This window comes from Notolepis coatsorum (genome assembly GCF_963971535.1).
Source record: "Notolepis coatsorum genome assembly, chromosome: 3".
Taxonomy (NCBI): Eukaryota; Metazoa; Chordata; class Actinopteri; order Aulopiformes; family Paralepididae; genus Notolepis; species Notolepis coatsorum.
The window spans coordinates 101,350,632-101,370,630 of record NC_140167.1 but is presented as its reverse complement, the minus strand read 5'-3'; the positions used below and the strand labels follow the sequence as shown (position 1 = coordinate 101,370,630).

The 19,999-nt window shown below is 47.4% G+C and overlaps 2 protein-coding genes across 5 annotated transcripts in view; both read right to left on the bottom strand.

The window, feature by feature from the left end:
* LOC311224945 (interleukin-1 receptor type 1) overlaps positions 1–19,999 on the bottom strand; it is a 112,554-nt gene that overhangs the window by 32,614 nt on the left and 59,941 nt on the right. For 2 of the 4 annotated variants that reach the window (XM_084310103.1, XM_084310104.1), the window contains exons 2-3: positions 13,877–13,954; positions 3,088–3,340 (exon numbers count right to left, since the gene is read on the bottom strand). In XM_084310103.1, coding sequence (XP_084166229.1) covers positions 3,088–3,340; positions 13,877–13,952 — 329 coding nt within the window. In that variant the 5' untranslated portion in view covers positions 13,953–13,954. The remainder of the gene's footprint in view (positions 1–3,087; positions 3,341–13,876; positions 13,955–19,999) is intronic. The other 2 variants (XM_084310105.1, XM_084310106.1) reach the window with 2 other exon arrangements.
* LOC311225931 (interleukin-1 receptor type 2-like) overlaps positions 13,996–19,999 on the bottom strand; it is a gene marked incomplete at both ends in the record, with an annotated part of 114,738 nt that continues 108,734 nt past the window's right edge. Inside the window, 3 exons of the mRNA XM_084311322.1 lie at positions 13,996–14,013; positions 14,112–14,131; positions 14,238–14,249. Of these exons, the coding sequence (XP_084167448.1) occupies positions 13,996–14,013; positions 14,112–14,131; positions 14,238–14,249 (50 nt within the window). The remainder of the gene's footprint in view (positions 14,014–14,111; positions 14,132–14,237; positions 14,250–19,999) is intronic.

Below are 19,999 nucleotides of genomic sequence, written 5' to 3'. Positions count from 1 at the left end.
AAGGGTTAACCCAGGCCTACGGGTCGACGAAACATTACTTCGGACCGGGCCCGGCGATATGGGAAGCACAGGGTCACCAGAGGAGGTCAAAGACCATCCCAACAGGCCCCTCTTCGCCATGCGTGAGAGAGGAGCGAAAAGAATGGAGAACCAACCACAAGCACACCGTACTTGGTATTCCCAGGCCAAGTACTAACCAGGACCAACCTGCGTAGCGGCCGAGATCTGACGAGATCGAGCGTGTACAGGTTGGCATGGCCGTAAGCCATTACAACAGTGCAGAGTACAAAATGTACCCAACCAGGGTCTCCATAGCGCTTAACCCTGTGACACCCGGACCGACCTGGCATCTTCCCCCTGAAAAAGCCCAAGTCCCTCAGGGTACCAGAACAGCAGATCTGCATCCCCGGCAGACAACGGGTTTAACTGATCCGGACCAGCGTGCCCTAACCACGCCGACATGCCTACTCCAGGAGAAGGGGCAGATATGCGTGTTGATCTTAAACATGAAAAGAAGGCGCCACTCAGACGTTCGGGGCGAACCGCGCCCGGTGGCCCACCCCCAGGGCGTGAGACCCCTCTACATATGTTCAGATCCATTCCGTCATCATCCCCCAGATATGAACGAGAATCCTTCGACAACCAAAACAGGTCGTCGGAAGAGGAAAAACCTCCATCCCAGTTGCTTTATAAAAACGCTGTTTTAACCTCAAGCAACCAAGGCGTGCCAGTCAGTCGCCTGATTACAGAACACCCCGAGCTAGCACTATACGTGCGTCGGGACACAACCACATCAATGAACAGGCTATTTAGACCTGTCATTGAATCCCCAGGGCGCCCAGGGGAACGACAAGAGGGGTGTGATGCTTCCTAACTCCAACTCTTTTTAATAGAAAAGAAGGAAGCACCAACAGTATGTATCCCAGTCTACACAGCCGGGGGTAAAAATTGTATAACTCAATAATCGAATTGAATCGAATACACACACAATAGAGTAGGACTCCTTCTTGAGGTTCCACTCACCTTGACAATCTGAGGAGGAGGCTCTGTACTCTGAGGAGGCTCCCTCACATGGAAGGAGAGTCCCAACTCACAGAAGGCCCGAATAGGAGCTTCGTGAGGAGGAGCCCTGACCACCCCCCGAAACAGATCCATCATATGGACCTGAACAGCACACGGAAGTCCTACCAACAGAGACGCGCACAGTGACGTACTCTATGGCGGGGGAATTTCTGCGGTGCACACGCCCAATATTCCAGGGCGTGGGACCAGGAAACCCCCCCCCCCCCCTCACCCTGTAACGTGCCGAACCGCAACATGACAGGAACCTTGAAGGACAGGTGGGTTTACCCCTGACCAACAGAAAAAAGGGGGAGGAAAGGTTACCAGTTCACCCCTTTACGACCCCACACCCATGATACACAACTTTCCTACTTTACCCTTAATACGGCCAGTTAAACAGGTAAACCTGTTAATATGTGAACACACTGTTCATTGTCATTACAGGCTGAGAAAAGAATCATTCTTTACTCATATGTCACTTATAGGTTAGTTTAACCCCCTTAGTTGTGAGTACACGATACATGAACACACAATGTGTCTCAACACAACAAACCAGATCATTTCACATCTGTAACAATAACCCGATTTGCATGGAGACCACTGACAAGACATTTCACACATAACTCGCGTCGTATCCTAAATGTAGTGCAGCAACACTCGTTTTGGAAAACATCGTTATTTACAAAACATTTAGAAGGGAAAGCAAGAAGAAGTGTTCAAGGTCTGGTCAGGACCTTGCCTACCGGGAGCGCAGATCAAGCGAATTGCAGTCTCTAACATGTGTAGCATTAAGCTAACGGCCGCTCTCGGCCGATAGCAGCAAGCTAACATTTACCTAGCCTAGTGACACAACAGGCTCCTGGTAACACAGCGAGCTAGCGCCGCAGCTAACAGCTGACTGGCTAACACAGTAGGCCACAACTAGCACGCAAGCTAAGCAGCCACCACCTGAACTCGTACACAACGATACAACAAGTCACACTCAGACAGGCCGCCGTTCTGAAACCCTCCTCACCTTTTAAGAGAGAAGAGAAACGAGATGTTAACACAGTTTTACAACGGTGATATTACCAACACCCGGCGGAGCCAGCACAAATCCCATCTGGGCTGTAGCTGACTTGAACATGGATTTTCCGATAATGAACATCCATGCTCACATTTCCTCGTTTAGGGTAAACTCTCATTTGCATATGAGAGACGGGGCCTATACGGTGACAGAGAAGTACCCACGCGTCCAGAGATCCTGGGATCACCAGTTACTGGTCGTGTGGCCCACTAGTTGCTATAATGGGCTTCAGACCAAGGTCCTCCGCCGTTGCCTAAGAGGCTGAACAAAGGACCCTAATCTGGGGCCGGTTTCCGTAAACATTGTCAGCTAGTCCCCATAGCACTAACAGACAAGTGGAGCTCGCAAGCAAACATCACTCACCAACCTGGAACCCACCGCTTCTCACAACAGCGGCGCGTCCTACAGTCCAGCTGTGTCGCTGAAAGGCTTTACCGCAACCAGCCCCAGCAAGGAGGACTGCAGTTGAGAGGCATGTAGCGGCATAAACTCCCAATACGAAACCCGACGGAGGTGTAGAATGATCATCATCTTCCAGACACTCCATTACGAAGACAATATCGCCGTATTTTCTCGAAAATAGTGAGAGAGAAAATAAAGATATGATGTCAACGTATCTCTTGTTTTCCAACGTCCTCCTACTAGCAACACGTCAAGTGGGGATCTCCGAAGGCTTGTGGTGAAAGCGAGAAGGAGGCGAGGGGGTGGCCCCACCCCTGCTTATATGGGAAGCTGATAGGGGTGTGGTCAGACAAATATTGGGATATAAAGGTACATTGTGGTCTTTATTCAGTGCGCGTGCACATGCGGGGATAGTGCATGAGTGACGCTGAGCGGAGCCACTATGTCACAGAACAGTATTTGATGGCATTTTGTTCTCCATCACAACATATTCTCAATGTGTCCGATATCATCTCTCTCCCCCTATGAAGAATAAGCATTAAAAAACAGTACAGTACCTGACTATACATATGTATTCTCCAGCATCCTCCAGTTCAGTACTGAGAAACCAGAGGGTCTCCCCCTGCACCAACAGTTGTCCGGTCTCGTTGCTCAGTTCTCTCCCTGTCCGTGGGTCGTACCAAGACACATTATAGGGGATGGCTGTGTAGTTAAAGACCATTGAATCAACCAAGGTGCTATTCAGCATGGCAATCTCACCAGGGACAGAGTAGACCCTTTCAAACTGTAGCTTGTAGTCCATACAACTCTCTGTGAAGAGACAGGCAGAGCAACAGAAAGCCTGAGCCAAGAAACCAAACTGGAGACAAAAATATTATCTACAGTATAAGTAGTAGAATAGATAGAATAGAATAGAAATACTTTAATCATCCTGATGGAAATGTGGCCAATATATACAGTATACAGATAGATACAGAAATGTATGTTTCTCCTCTGTTTCAGAAACGGGAGCATGTCTATGTTCCCCAGGTTCTATGTTCCCTGCTCACGATAAAAAGGGTTCTATGTTCCCCGGGTTCTATGTTCCCCGCTCCCGCTAAAAAAAGGGTCCTATGTTCCCCGCTACTCCCGAAAAAACGACAGAGTTGTGTGAGGGTGTAGATGGTGCAACAGATTCGCACGTAGGCCTATCAATGCATGGTCTGCCAAATTCTGCTGCTTCCTCGAAAAATGCTTCTGTAGCGCGAATCGATAGCCACGTCTGCCAAATTCTGTAATATATATACGGTTATGTGTTGCTGTTGCTATTATTATTATTATTATTATTATTATTGGCCTATTTATATTGTTTTATTATTGTTATTATTATTATAAATGTTTTACTGTTTGACTTCAAGTTTAATTACAGATGGGTTGGTTGCAATAAAAGCTTATTTTGGATTGATTATTGACATATCTACTGTATTTCTTTGAAAAATACAGAATAATGTAGCCTATATATACAGTATATAAATACAGAATAATATATAAGCCTATATATATATATGTCTAATTGAAGAAATATGTTGCATGTGATTGATTGATTGATTGAAAACTTTATTAACAGATTGCAGAATGGGTACAATACAGTACAGCTCAATGTTTGTATAGGCTAGGCCTATAGTAATCATTTGAGAAAAATACAGAATAATGTAGCCTATATACACTACAGTATATAAATACAGAATACTATATAAGCCTATATATATATATAGACAGAGTTTCTAAAAAGAGAGTATATACATTTGAGGGGGAAGAAACTGTACATTAGAGGAGGTTGGGTAGGTGGGGGGAAAAAGCATGTCGAATTAATGAGTTAATGAAATGTATTTTTCATGATTACGGTGGTGGCTCTTAAAAGAGCGGCACGTGGTGTAGTGGTTAACACTGTCGCTGTGAGGTTTTGCCCGCTGCTCACCTACTCTTTTCTTCCTTTTAGCCTACTGTTTAGGAATTCCCTTCTCACTCACTCTCACTAGCCCCCACCCTCTCGTTCTTTACTCTCGTTTTCTCTTCAAGCAACCACACCTGGACTACCTGTCATTATGTGTTTGATTGATCTGGTGCCGAACTCACACTTTTGTTCGATTATCAATTACCTCTCGCACCTGTGGTGCATTTTAATTAGTTCCCCTGTGGCCTTTAAGTACCTGGCTCTTCCACTCTGTTCCTGGTGGGGTCGTGTTGTAACATGCCGTAACTTTCGGTATCATATTCTCTATCATCAAGACTCCTTCGGGAGGTCCTCTGTTCTGTCTATGCTGTTTTTATCTCCGGCGTAAAGATGTGCTCCAGCCTTCGCCTCCTGTCGCCGTTGCCTGAGGGAGAGACTGGACTGCGCTCCCTAGACTTCCACGGGAGGCATCCCAGTGATCCACTTCAGACCTCCGCGCAGCAGTCGTCCTGACGCACATCCAGACCTCCGCGCTGCAGACGCCCAGACACCATCCAGACCTCCGAGCTTGGCACGCTCCTCCGTACCAGCGCGCACTCCCAGCAGACGCGCATCATCCAGACCTCCGAGCTTGGCACGCTCCTCCGTACCAGCGCGCACTCCCAGCAGACGCGCATCATCCAGACCTCCGAGCTTGGCACGCTCCTCCACGCAGACGCACTCCAGATGCGTCTCTCTGTACCGGCGCGCACTCCAAGCAGTGGCGCACCACTCTGACCTCCGCTCGGACAGTCGGCTCCCCGGTGGCGACGCTCTCGCCCCGCTGCTGTTCCAGCGCTCTTTGCGCACAAACGTCTGGGTGAGTTTTTGATCAAATTCCGTTTTCATGTGTTTCTATAACACTGAAGATTACCACCTTTTTAATCAGACAGTCACTCACCCAGCGTGTGCCTTTGTTTGTTTTCACTGGGATAATATTTTTGGACTTTACATCTCCCACTGTGTGTTTGTTTCACACCGAAGATATTATTCACATTGGATTGTTTTTTGGGCTTCACTCTCACTGTGTATTTACACGAAGATATTTTTCACTTGGGATTGTGTTTTGGAACATTTGCTCACTGTGTGTTTACTCTTTTCCAGTATGCAGCTCCTGCCCTCGTCCTGTTCCAAGGCCTTACCCTGTTTGTCCCCAGCCCGCCTCCGCGGGCCTCTGTCCCTTCTCCCCTTTCTAGTCCTCCCTGTCCAGTTCCCCCTAGTTCCTCCCTGTTCCTGACTTCCCTTGCCTTCCCCTTAGCCAGCTCGCCTCTTAAAGGCACTGTACCTTTCCCTTCTTGTTATTCCAGTATTTTGTGTTTCTCCCTTAAAGGGAGAGTGCCGTTTTTTCCTTCTGTTTCAATAAATGCCCGTTTCTTGGCTTACCCTCATACCTGTCTTGTGTTGTGCGATTGGGGTCGGTTACAAACCATAACAGTACGACCCCACCAAATCGACGACCCCAGCCAGCACAGACGGTGTATGTTGAGTTTGCCTTTTTTTTTTCTTGTTCCCTCTAGTTCCCCTCTGCTAGCCCTGTTAGCTCCCCTGTTAGCTTGTTAGTCTCCCCGGTTAGCTCCCCTGTTAGCTTGTTAGTCTCCCCGGTTAGCTCCCCTGTTAGCCTGTTGACTCCCCTGTTTGCTTCCCTGTTAGCCCTGTTTGGCTCCCCTGCAGCTTGTTAGGCCTCTACTACCAGCATGGCCCCTGTCTGCTAGCTTTGCCCCGGCTGCTAGCACAGCCTCTATTGTTAATGCAGCCCTTGCTGCTGGCATAGGCCCTGTAGCTAGCCATGCCCTGGCAGCTAACCCAGTCCCTCAGCAGAGCCCCAGTCTGCTAGCTTAGCCCCGGCTGCTAGCACAGCCTCTATGATAATGCAGCCCTTGCTGCTGGCATAGGCCCTGTAGCTAGCCATGCCCTGGCAGCTAATCCAGTCCCTCTGCATGGCCCTAGTCTGCTTGCTTGGCCCCGGCTGTTAGCACAGCCTCTATGTTAATGCAGCCTTTGCAGCTAGCATAGGCCCTGTAGCTAGCCGGGCCCAGGCAGCTAACCCGGTCCCTCTGCATGGCCTCCACTTTTTGTGTAGTTTTCTCCCACTGCTAGGACTGCCCTTTCAGCTAGCAAGGTCAGTTTTTCTCACACTGCTAGGACTGCCTTTTCAGCTAGCAAGGTCAGTTTATCCCACTGCTAGGACTGCCCTTTCAGCTAGCAAGGTCAGTTTATCTCCCACTGCTAGGACTGCCTTTTCAGCTAGCAAGGTCAGTTTATCCCACTGCTAGGACTGCCCTTTCAGCTAGCAAGGTCAGTTTATCTCACACTGCTAGGACTGCCCTTCAGCTAGCAAGGTCAGTTTTCTCCCACTGCTAGGACTGCCCCTTCAGCTAGCATGGTCAGTTTGCTCCCACTGCTGGGACTGCCCTTCAGCTAGCAAGGTCAGTTTATCCCACTGCTAGGACTGCCTTTTCAGCTAGCAAGGTTAGTTTTATCCCACTGCTAGGACTGCCCTTTCAGCTAGCAAGGTCAGTTTTGAATTGAATTGAATACTTTATTTTGACACAAATCGTATGACAAAAAAAACATTTTAAAAGACAAGACAATAACAGTGTCAATAACGCAGGTCAAAAATGGATAAAACACAATAAAGCCAAGGCTTGTTTCCATTGTGGTCCATACATGGAACATAAAAAGGCACAGAAACACAAATGGACATGTACACTGACAGGACACATTCTAAAAAAAAAATTATAAAAACACCTAACCTGACAACTCATACAGTTAACTAATGTTAAAAGTTTATCTCACACTGTTAGGACTGCCGCTTCAGCTAGCAAGGTCAGTTTCCCCACTGCTAGGACTGCCCTTCAGCTAGCAAGGTCAGTTTATCTCCCACTGCTAGGACTGCCCTTTCAGCTAGCAAGGTCAGTTTATCTCACACTGCTAGGACTGCCGCTTCAGCTAGCAAGGTCAGTTTCCCCACTGCTAGGACTGCCCTTCAGCTAGCAAGGTCAGTTTTCTCCCACTGCTAGGACTGCCCCTTCAGCTAGCATGGTCAGTTTGCTCCCACTGCTAGGACTGCCCCTTCAGCTAGCAGGGTCAGTTTTCTCTCACTGCTGGGTCTGCCCCTTCCAGCTAGCTTGTTCTCTCATGCTGGTCCAGCCCTGTCTGCCAGCCTAGCTCCGGCAGCTAGCGCAGCCTCTATGTTAATGTAGCAGTACAGCTAGCATAGGCCCTGTAGCTATCAGTGCCCTGGCAGCTACCCTTTCCCTCTGCTAGCCTAGCTCCGGCAGCTTGCGCAGCCTCTATGTTGATGTAGCAGTACAGCTAGCATAGGCCCTGTAGCGATCAGTGCCCTGGCAGCTACCCTTTCCCTCTGCTAGCCCTTTTCCCGGTGCTCCTCTTAGTTACCACTCAGCTCCTCTGGTTACCCCTCTGCTACCCTAGTTACCCCTCGGCTACCCTGTTTCTTTTACTAGCCCCACTTTTGTTGTGGCTTCCCCTGCTGGCTTGGCCCAGTACCTTTTGTTTTTGCCTTGTTTTGTCCCCTGCCACTCTGTCTGTATTTTTTTTGGGTCGCCGGGTGGCTCCCGTTGAGGGGGGGGTACTGTGAGGTTTTGCCCGCTGCTCACCTACTCTTTTCTTCCTTTTAGCCTACTGTTTAGGAATTCCCTTCTCACTCACTCTCACTAGCCCCCACCCTCTCGTTCTTTACTCTCGTTTTCTCTTCAAGCAGCCACACCTGGACTACCTGTCATTATGTGTTTGATTGGTCTGGTGCCGAACTCACACTTTTGTTCGATTATCAATTACCTCTCGCACCTGTGGTGCATTTTAATTAGTTCCCCTGTGGCCTTTAAGTACCTGGCTCTTCCACTCTGTTCCTGGTGGGGTCGTGTTGTAACATGCCGTAACTTTCGGTATCATATTCTCTATAATCAAGACTCCTTCGGGAGGTCCTCTGTTCTGTCTATGCTGTTTTTATCTCCGGCGTAAAGATGTGCTCCAGCCTTCGCCTCCTGTCGCCGTTGCCTGAGGGAGAGACTGGACTGCGCTCCCTAGACTTCCACGGGAGGCATCCCAGTGATCCACTTCAGACCTCCGCGCAGCAGTCGTCCTGACGCACATCCAGACCTCCGCGCTGCAGACGCCCAGACACCATCCAGACCTCCGAGCTTGGCACGCTCCTCCGTACCAGCGCGCACTCCCAGCAGACGCGCATCATCCAGACCTCCGAGCTTGGCACGCTCCTCCGTACCAGCGCGCACTCCCAGCAGACGCGCATCATCCAGACCTCCGAGCTTGGCACGCTCCTCCGTACCAGCGCGCACTCCCAGCAGACGCGCATCATCCAGACCTCCGAGCTTGGCACGCTCCTCCGTACCAGCGCGCACTCCCAGCAGACGCGCATCATCCAGACCTCCGAGCTTGGCACGCTCCTCCGTACCAGCGCGCACTCCCAGCAGACGCGCATCATCCAGACCTCCGAGCTTGGCACGCTCCTCCACGCAGACGCACTCCAGATGCGTCTCTCTGTACCGGCGCGCACTCCAAGCAGTGGCGCACCACTCTGACCTCCGCTCGGACAGTCGGCTCCCCGGTGGCGACGCTCTCGCCCCGCTGCTGTTCCAGCGCTCTTTGCGCACAAACGTCTGGGTGAGTTTTTGATCAAATTCCGTTTTCGTGTGTTTCTATAACACTGAAGATTACCACCTTTTTAATCAGACAGTCACTCACCCAGCGTGTGCCTTTGTTTGTTTTCACTGGGATAATATTTTTGGACTTTACATCTCCCACTGTGTGTTTGTTTCACACCGAAGATATTATTCACATTGGATTGTTTTTTGGACTTCACTCTCACTGTGTATTTACACGAAGATATTTTTCACTTGGGATTGTGTTTTGGAACATTTGCTCACTGTGTGTTTACTCTTTTCCAGTATGCAGCTCCTGCCCTCGTCCTGTTCCAAGGCCTTACCCTGTTTGTCCCCAGCCCGCCTCCGCGGGCCTCTGTCCCTTCTCCCCTTTCTAGTCCTCCCTGTCCAGTTCCCCCTAGTTCCTCCCTGTTCCTGACTTCCCTTGCCTTCCCCTTAGCCAGCTCGCCTCTTAAAGGCACTGTACCTTTCCCTTCTTGTTATTCCAGTATTTTGTGTTTCTCCCTTAAAGGGACAGTGCCGTTTTTTCCTTCTGTTTCAATAAATGCCCGTTTCTTGGCTTACCCTCATACCTGTCTTGTGTTGTGCGATTGGGGTCGGTTACAAACCATAACAGTCGCCTCACAGCAAGAAGGTCCAGGGTTCGATTCCCGCTTGGGGACCAGGTTTCCATGATGCCAGGTACCCAGGTGGGGTATCTCCCAGGCCTTTCTGTGTGGAGTTTGCATGTTCTCCCCGTGCTCGCAAGGGTTTCCCCCCGATAAGATAAACCCAATGGAAAAACATGCACAACAACAGATCGCTAACGCTGTGGTGTCTTTGACGAAGATGGACAGGAGCACTTGGATTGGTCCCCGGGGCGCGGCTCAAGTTGACACCCTATCTGCTCCCGGCTGCCCATGGGGGGAAGGACGACGGGATGGGTCAAGCGCAGAGACTCAATCGCATCGGCGACTGAGGAAAGACACGCCCGGTGTGTGTGTGCCGCTCCAATTGCATGTCCAGTTCGTTGCATGCCGAATAAAGACCCCCCTAAAGAGGTCCTGCATTATTATTATTATATATTATTAAAGAGCCTTTGGGTTATGAATCTAGAAAAACAAAGCCAAATTAAGCGCGTTCTCCACGGATGCGGCGGGCCAGCTGGATGTCTTTGGGCATGATGGTCACCCTCTTGGCATGGATCGCGCACAGGTTGGTGTCCTCAAACAGGCCGACCAGATAAGCCTCACTGACCTCCTGAAGAGCCATGACAGCAGAGCTTTGGAAGCGCAGGTCGGTCTTGAAGTCCTGGGCGATTTCTCTGACCAGGCAAGGCGCGCCACGGTACCGGGCCTGTAACGATGTGGCTTTTTCACGCCGCCAGTAGCCGGTGCGCTCTTACGGGCAGCCTTGGTGGCGAGCGCCGCCGGTAGCCGGTGCGCTCTTACGGGGGCTTTTTTCGGGAGCGGGGGAACATAGGACCCTTTTTGACCATTTTATTTTGGGAGCGGGACCGCCGGGGAACATAGAACCCTTTTTTCGGGAGCGGGGAACATAGGACTCCTTTTTTGGGGGGGGGGGGCATAGAACCCGGGGAATATAGGGATGACCCCTCAGAAACCATACACTGATTCATCTCTCCACTCACCATGATGACTGCTTTGTATAAGACACTTTAAAGCTAAAGAAAACAAAGCGGAGTGCTCAGTTCCGGCCTAAGCCCGATGGGAAACTAAAAAGCCTGACTGGTAGGGCCGGGTTCAGCGCTGCTATCTATGGTGCTCTGTGATTTGAGAGGCAGCCAGTGAGCAGAGGTCTATGCTGACTGAGCCAAGGTCTGTGCTGTTTGAGCTGCAACCCATGTAAATTGTGCAGCCTTTTGAGCATACATAGCTACATAAGTAGAGAGAAAGTCTTGACAATTCCAATTGACTCAAATGTACAATACAGGCAGAATGTTTGGGGGGCCCGGGTTCGAGCTCAGTATTGTATGTGATGATCTTTCTAATTGAACCCTAATTATTATGAACTGCACATAACAATGATAATGTTATGGTTTGTAACCGACCCCAATCGCACAACACAAGACAGGTATGAGAGTAAGCCAAAACAGGGCAAATATTTATTATAGAACAAAAAGCGGCACAGTCCCTTTAAGGGAAAACACAAAAACACTAGAGTCAAGGAAATCTGGAAAATGCGGCACTGTGCCTTTAAGAGGCGAACAGGCTAAGGGACTAAGGCTAAGGGCCAGGGCTAAGGACCAGGGCTAAGTGTCAGGGCCAGGACCAGGGGCACTGGAGAGGGGGAACAGGGACAGAGGCCCGGAGAGGCGGGCTGGAGACAGGGACAGAGAACAGGGTCAAGGCCTTGGACAGGGCGAGGGCCAGAGCTGCTTACAGGGATGAGGACAGGGTTCCGACGGCGGAGGCCTGGCACGGGAACAGGGGCCCGACAGCGGGGCCTGGCACGGAGATCCTCCTCCTCCTCTTCGGATGCTGCAGACTGGGCAGCACAGAACAAAGGGGGTCCCAGGGGACCAGGATGGGAACACGCCGTCCTCCCGTGGAATACTAGGGAGCGACGACGAGCCTGGGTCCAAGGGGAACGGGATGGGCACACGCCGTCCTCCCGTGGAATACTAGGGAGCGGCGACGAGCCTCACCCCCAGGAACGAGGATCACGAAGAGACGCTTTCCTCCCGTGGAATCGGGAGCGATGACGAGCCGGCTTGACGTCTGGAGTGGGAACACTGGAAAACCTCCCGTAGAGAATTAGAGAGCGAAGACGGTGTCCCACTCCAGGCAAACGGCGACAGGTGGTGATGGCTGGCACGTCGTCTCACGCCGGAGACGCGGCAGGTGATGGTAACGTACAGGATGGTAACGTACAGAACTCCATGAACACAGAGTGTACACAGATACAGATACAGAACGAACACAGAGTCCAGAACACAGAACGACCCGACAAGGACTGGAGGGGAGTCTGCAACCTATGTACTCTCCCGAGGTGATTGCAAACTCCCAACAGGTGCGTGAAGGTAGAGGATCAAGGATGTCCAAGGGTGGGGGCTGGTGAAGAGTAGAGGAGAGTAAATCATCGCAAGGGTGGGGGCTGGTGAAGAGTAGAGGAGAGTAGACAGGGAAAACACAGGAAAAAGGTCCAGGGACAGGCGAATCCTCACAGATAACATGCATCTCCTCCACTACTACAGCATACTGTCTTCACATACACATCATAGACCTCATATACACATAGACCTCATATACACATAGATATCATAGATATCATAGGCATCATAGATATCATAGATATCAGACATCATATATATCAGATATCAGACATCATAGACATGATAGATATAGATATCAGACATCATAGACATGATAGATATCATAGACATCATAGATATCGTAGACATAGACATCATAGATATCATGCTTGCCCTCTCCTAATGGAAGTCAGAGTCAGAGGCTGCTAAACTCATCACCCCCTACGCAGCACCCAGGTCACTAAGATCCTCCAACCAGGCTCGGCTGGTCCCCCCCCGCACCAGACTCGAAAAGAGAGGCGATCGCTCCTTCAAGGCCGTGGCCCCCAAGCTATGGAACCAGCTTCCCCTGGAGATCCGATCTGCCCCCTCACTGGAGACATTTAAGGCCCGTCTAAAAACCCACTTCTATTCCCTGGCCTTCAATAAACCCTGATTCTCCCACACCCTAACTCACACACTCCCATGTAATTTTATCCTGCCCCCTCCCTCTTGTATCTCTTATTATGCTCCTCTGTCCCCTGTGTGCTACTGTACTTTGTGTTCCCCTATTCGTGTGTTGTCTTACTGTCCTACTCTCTGAATGTACTGTCTTGTCCTGCTGTGCCTTTTTATATTTTTGTATTTGTGTATTTTATATTAGGACATTGATTTTAAGCTCTGATTGTACAGCACTTTGGTTGGCTCTTGGGCTTTTAAACGTGCTATATAAATAAATTACTTGACTTGACTTGACTAAACGAACAATGAATGAACACTACACAACAACAACCACCAAACGCACATAGCACACACATCCACACGCACACACTCACTTTAAACAAACACACTGTAGCACCCACTCCACACACTTTATAGCACACACCCACTTTAAACAAACACACTGTAGCACCCACTCCCCACACTTTATATTTATGGATGAAGGATTGCACTACAACTCGTACACCTTACTGTAAATTGTACCTAAAATTGTACCTCATCCCATTTCTGCTTTGCACTAGATAGTACTGTACATTAGTACACTGCATAGTATTGTGTATTGTATATTATATGGTAACTCAGAACATTGTACATATGTCTATACCGAACACTGTGACCTCATTTTTCTTCTTCTAAATTCATGCTATATTATGTTATTATGTTATTTGATACTATCTTGTCTAGCACAGTCTCTGGAGCGTAACAGTAAGAAGCATTTTGTATGAAAGTATTCTGTACTTCTGTATGACAACTATTAAAGAACTTGAACTTGAACTAATAAACACAACCATCAGAATGAGGAGAGGCGGAGATGCTTGGTGGCCAAGAGCCAAAAGGTGTGTCAAACTCGAAAATAAATTATCTTTTTCAAGTATTTGGCTCCATGTGCCCCCATGACATCTATACTGTACATTCTTTTCAAATACTTTTTTATTTTATTTTGCAAAGGTCTTTTTCAAATCCTTAGTGAGTATAACCTGCTACATGATCACACTCACCCTCTCCTGCTGAGGAGGAGCCGCCGCAGACACAGGAGAGGAGGAGCAGCACCTGCACTGTCAGACCCAGGTCCATGGCTGAAACACAAAGACACAGGGAGTCTAAACACAACACACTGTCAGACCCAGGTCCATGGCTGAAACACAAAGACACAGGGAGTCTAAACACAACACACTGTCAGACCCAGGTCCATGGCTGAAACACAAAGACACAGGGAGTCTAAACACAACACACTGTCAGACCCAGGTCCATGGCTGAAACACAAAGACACAGGGAGTCTAAACACAACACACTGTCAGACCCAGGTCCATGGCTGAAACACAAAGACACAGGGAGTCTAAACACAACACACTGTCAGACCCAGGTCCATGGCTGAAACACAAAGACACAGGGAGTCTAAACACAACACACTGTCAGACCCAGGTCCATGGCTGAAACACAAAGACACAGGGAGTCTAAACACAACACACAGTCAGACCCAGTTCCATGGCTGAAACACAAAGACATAAAAGGATATTCTCTGGATCTTCCACTTATAATGTAAATTAGCACTGGGTTCTTTTAATTGAATGTCGGCGAGGTGAGCAGATAAGATGAGACAAGGAGTCAGATGGCAGTCTGTAGTTTACTGAACTCTCACAGCACAAATAGATCACAAATCCGGACCACCAGGACCAATGCATACACCTCCAGACACGGAGCGAGCAGTTGCCAAATGGTGGTCGCGATAATACATCGTCACATCATTTATACATTTGTGGTTGGACACACCTCTTCCTGGTTTAATGATTGATAGTTGTCACCGTCATAGTTGAGGACAAAGAGAATAAGGCGGGAAGAGAAGGTAGAGGGTGGGGGATTTTCAGTACGTGCCTTTCATTAAGGGTGGGGGCCGAACGATAATTGGTCTCTGGGGTCCCCCGCATTTGGGGCTGTTGTGTGCTTGTGTGTATATGTTTGTGTATGTGTTTGAGTGAGTGTGTGCGAGGCTAGACCCGAGTTCATGTCCTCACTCTAGTCATTTGTCTTCAACTCCGTGCTATTCATGACACTTTTGTGATACTTAAGCAATTCAGTGTAGTCATAAATTCTATGTTTGTGTATCTGTGTGTATGTTTGTGTGTAAGTGTGTGTGAAACGGACTGTCTATGTGTGTGTACGTGAGTGTGTGTGTGCGTGTGAGGCGGACTGTCTATGTGTGTGTACGTGAGTGTGAGTGTGTGTGTGCATGTGAAGTGTGTAAGTGTGTGTGAGCTATGTGTGTGTGTGAAGGGAGAGGGGCCCAGAGCCACGAGGTCAGCAGGTCACTAAAACCGCAATGGAAGAGTGTCTGTGGAGACGGGACTGGGGGCAATGAGAGACACAGACACACAGGGTGTCTTCAGATATTATCATTAAATCTATCACTTTGCAAAAGGGTATGACAGGAGTTTTTGATGGTTTATCTCTTTCAGACGCAGGGAGTCTAAACACAACACACTGTCAGACCCAGGTCCATGGCTGAAACACAAAGACACAACACACTGTATGGTTGATGGTCTGACATCAGTACAAGCAGGGTTGCAAAACTTCAGGAATATTCAAAGGTTGAAACTTTCCATGGGAATTAACAGGAATATATGGGAATTAACTGGAATACAATTTAATTGTATGGGGTTATTTGTACAGTCTGTTTTTACCACATCATATGCAGATACAAACCTAAACCTTTTAGTTATTTCAGGGCAAATATAATAACCGATTATTACTAGTAATCAAGGAGGCTGATATTCAGTTGCAGTGAATGTGAAATATTTTTTGCAATAATGTAGAATAACACAAAACTGCTTTTGAAGATGTGTTTAATATAATACTTTGTACAACATGGAATATTTGAACAATAAAAGTGCATGAGGTTCCCTGGAGGCGCTGACTGAATGAAGAAACAAAACTGCATGTTTATTAGTGGGATAATTTTCCTCTTATCTTCATATTTTTCACCCATTTCTTCTTAGTTCTTTTTTCATAAAACGTCTATACATGTTTCTGTTTTCCTTCACTGACACATGAACGTCTATTTCACTATTCAGGACAACTGTCACTTTTAGTATAGTTGGCCCTCGTTTATGTGTGGATCATATCTTTATAATTTCTTTTTTTTTTATCTATTTTTTCTCCCCCTATTTTCCATATTTTTCTCCCATCCCCAATTTAGTCGTTATGCCAATTCCCTTCCTGGTCATTGCATGCATTTCCCCCCCACTTGCCGGCCTAGGGAGGTGATATATGCCACGCTAGATCTCAGGTCAGATTGATAACCCCATAACTCATTGGTCTGCTCATCTTGACATCAAGCAGGGCCCTGCGATGTGTTTGACATTCAGAATCCAGTGGGTCTCCAAAATGTTGTTGTTGTTATCAAATTACACCTGACCGACAAAAATAGCGAATGCACGTTCCGACCCCCTCCGTCATTGACTAGGTCAAGTGATAGAAGTTGCGAAATCTCTATTTTGTTTTATCACCGGGAAGTTTTTATCTGACAAGTATGACCCTGTCGTTAATCAGATGATTTCCAATTCCCATGTTAAGAGCTACAGGCAGTCTCTATCTATCTCAATCACCTACCCGAGATAGAAGCCTGTGGCCGCTCGATATCCCCCAGCGAGGTGCTAAACTCGCCAAGTTCTCGAGTCAATTACTATTTCTGTCAAGCTTACTTCATAGTCACTGGTCTAGTTATATCCAGTTGATATGAAATGTAAGCATAGAAGAGTTGTTAACCTCTTCTTGTTTGTAATAAACCGAATGTATGTCTAGGAGAACTCTTATTGCCTATAATAACAATAATATCATTATTATCATTGTTATCATCATTATCATCATTTTACGAAATGCCTGTTATGCTGCTTCTCTGAAAGCCTGATGATCTTACGTCACCGTAACCGCCAATGTCCTCATTTGTGAGGGATGGTCTGTAATTATTATTATTACCATTATTATTATCATCAATTTACGAAAGAACCCATATTAGCGTACTAACACGTAATCATTATTTGCAAGCTTGGTGATATTACTTCACCGTCTAATAGTGTTGTCAAAAATATCGAAGTATCGATACATATCGATACTGAATATTTAAAACGGCTTCGATACTCATTTCCCGAAGTACCGATACTTTCTCCAGTATCGGTACCAGCTCAGCTGGCTTGCTCCCGCAAGTTGTTGACAGACAGACGCGCTGCCAGAGCGCCCTTCCGCCTCCTCCTCCTCCTCGCTCAGAGCAACAGACACAAGCTGCTACAGCCTCCTCCCCCCTCACAGCCGGGCAGCAGCCCTGTCTTCAGTTTGTAAACAACGCTATTATTAGCTAACGTTAGCTGTCGTGGCTATCGTTCTGGGAGCTAACGTTAGTAGTACTAGGCTGGTGCGGGCTAACTGGCTATCGTTCTGGCAGCTAACGTTAGTAGTACTAGGCTGGTGCGGGCTAACTGGCTATCGTTCTGGGAGCTAATGTTAGTAGTACTAGGCTGGTGCGGGCTAACTGGCTATCGTTCTGGGAGCTAACGTTAGTAGTACTAGGCTGGTGCGGGCTAACTGGCTATCGTTCTGGGAGCTAATGTTAGTAGTACTAGGCTGGTGCGGGCTAACTAACTATCGTTCTGGGAGCTAACGTTAGTAGTACTAGGCTGGTGCAGCCTAACTGGCTATCGTTCCGTGATTTGTTTACTTGGTAACACGGGTTGCTAAGGAATTTAGGTTCGAGGTTGAAGAAAGTGCACTTTAGCTGTCGTTCCTCCGTTAGCTTAATGCTAGCTAGCTGGCCACCTATTACTTCATGGAAACAGAGTAACGTCAAGCCGAGCCCACTACACCAGTACACACATGAACTCGACACAACTACCCCGTTTCCAACGTTAGGTCTAGCGGAGCCGGAGCCCATCCTACACCAGTACACACATGAACTCGACACAACGTTACCCCGCCTCCATGAAGTGTCTAATTAGCAGCAATGTTGTTGAAAATGTAACGTTAATAAATGCTCCGAGCATAGCTCCGGAGAACTCTCTCTCTCTCTCTCTCTCTCTGGGTCATAACTAGAAAGGTGCGCTCAGTAGACCTAAAATCTCTAGCAGCCACTCTCTCTTTCTCTCTCTCTCTCTGATCTAAAGATAAACAAAGGGTTTTAAAAGTGTATTTATCTTCTCGTATAGTACCAGAGAGAAGCTGAGGAGAATCAACCAGCAACAAAAGCAAAATTTGTTAAAAAAATATATATATATTATTATAATAAAAAAATTATTATAATTTTTTATTTTTTTGGTATTGAAAGTATCGAAAGTATCGATACTTTTCAAGGTATCGTATCGAAGTCGAAATTCCAGTATCGTGACAACACTACCGTCTAATACGTTTTACTACTGCCAATAGTATATATCAGTGGCGAAGCGTACCGGAGTTAACCGGGCCTTCATAATATTATATATTATTAATATTATATTCCAAATAAAATAAGTCCCTCGATACTCCGTGCTGCTGCTGCTGACTTGAAATAAAATAGACCGTTCTGTGGGCAGTCGGCCCGACACTAAACAGCAGTCTGTTATAATCACATTTGTATGAGCTAACGAATTCCGTTATATTGGACATTTGTATTAATTATATCAAGCGAAGAATTGAGAAAGCAGAGAGAGACAGCAACATTATCGCGTGGTTCAACGTTGCGTGATCGCTGAAACCAATGCCGATCTCCGCCTCCCAGCGAGTTGTCATTATTAGACATGCATGGTGACTCAACAACGAAACAAATGTAACTATTTTAATACAATTCAAATTGTGCTTAGAGGGAAGTTACGGTATGCAAAGAAAGATCAAGTCAAGAATTACCAAATGAAACGCACAGCAGCCCAGCCAATATTTCAAGACAGACATATATTTGTGTGGAAATAAAATGCGCAGCGGCAGATCAATATAATCAATATAAATTAATTTGTTTCACTCACCATTTTGACGTGGTTCACCTGAAGACGAAATCCATCCTCCTGTCCGTTTGGGTGAACTTTTCAATGACCCGGTCATACAGCTGATCAGTCCTTTTCAGATCCAGGAGCATTTCTTTTTCAATTGACATGGAGGATAATGCAGAGAGTCGGGCTTGTCCGGTTGTATTCCTTGCATATGTTTTAATGCGCTTGAGGGCAGAAAATGTCCTTTCCACGGTTGAGGTGGTGACAGGGATAGTTACAACTAAACACGTCAGTTTATATAGCTGCTTCATGCTTTCACTGAGTTTTTTTTGTTGAAGAAATAGAAGAAGGTCAGATGGGTCCTTTCCCTGAAAATCTGCCATAGAATACATGACACCGAGTTCGGTTTTCAGCCGTGGCAAGTCAAAACGCGGCCCGTAGCTGTCAGTCAGGCTTGTGAAAGCAGTTTCAGGGAACGTTTTCTTGTAGATGGTGAACTGCGTGGGATCCAGAAGGGAAAGGAATGAAAGCTTTTCGTGATCTTTAAAACGAGTTGTCATTTGATTTAGAATATTGTCAATAATGCCATCATGCACCTTCTTGTAGTATGTACGTGGATCTCCGCACGCTCTGCGCCCAGGTGGCACACCGGTGGTGTTCACTGTCTCGTCATAGAGTTGCTCAAAACGTGGCCTCTGCTCCTCAATGCGAATGCAAAACTCGTCCACCCGAGCCAAACAAAACTGCATGTCAAATGACTTGCTCTGCAAAATGTCAAAAAGAACATCTGCATGGGAAAACATTTCGTAAAATGTTGAAATTAAAAAGCTAAATTCAAAGGTGCTCAAGTATGATATATGAGCATCAGCACCGCCTGTAGCAGTATCGTCAAATTCCTCATGGTGGTCAACTATGTACTGGAACACGTCCTTAAGAGCATCTTTCTGTTCAAATACAGTGCAAACCAATCTTGATGTGAAATTCCACCTAGTTGGTGCAACTCGTGGCAGTCGCCTTTGACACATCTGGTCAAGCACTTGCGTACGTTTGGGCGATTTAGTAAAGAACGCGGCCATGGAAGACAGGTGTGAGAGGAAGATTTTGCATTCTTGAATTTTTTTTACACCTTGAGATAAAACTAAATTAAGGACATGTGCATAACAGTGTATGAAAAGC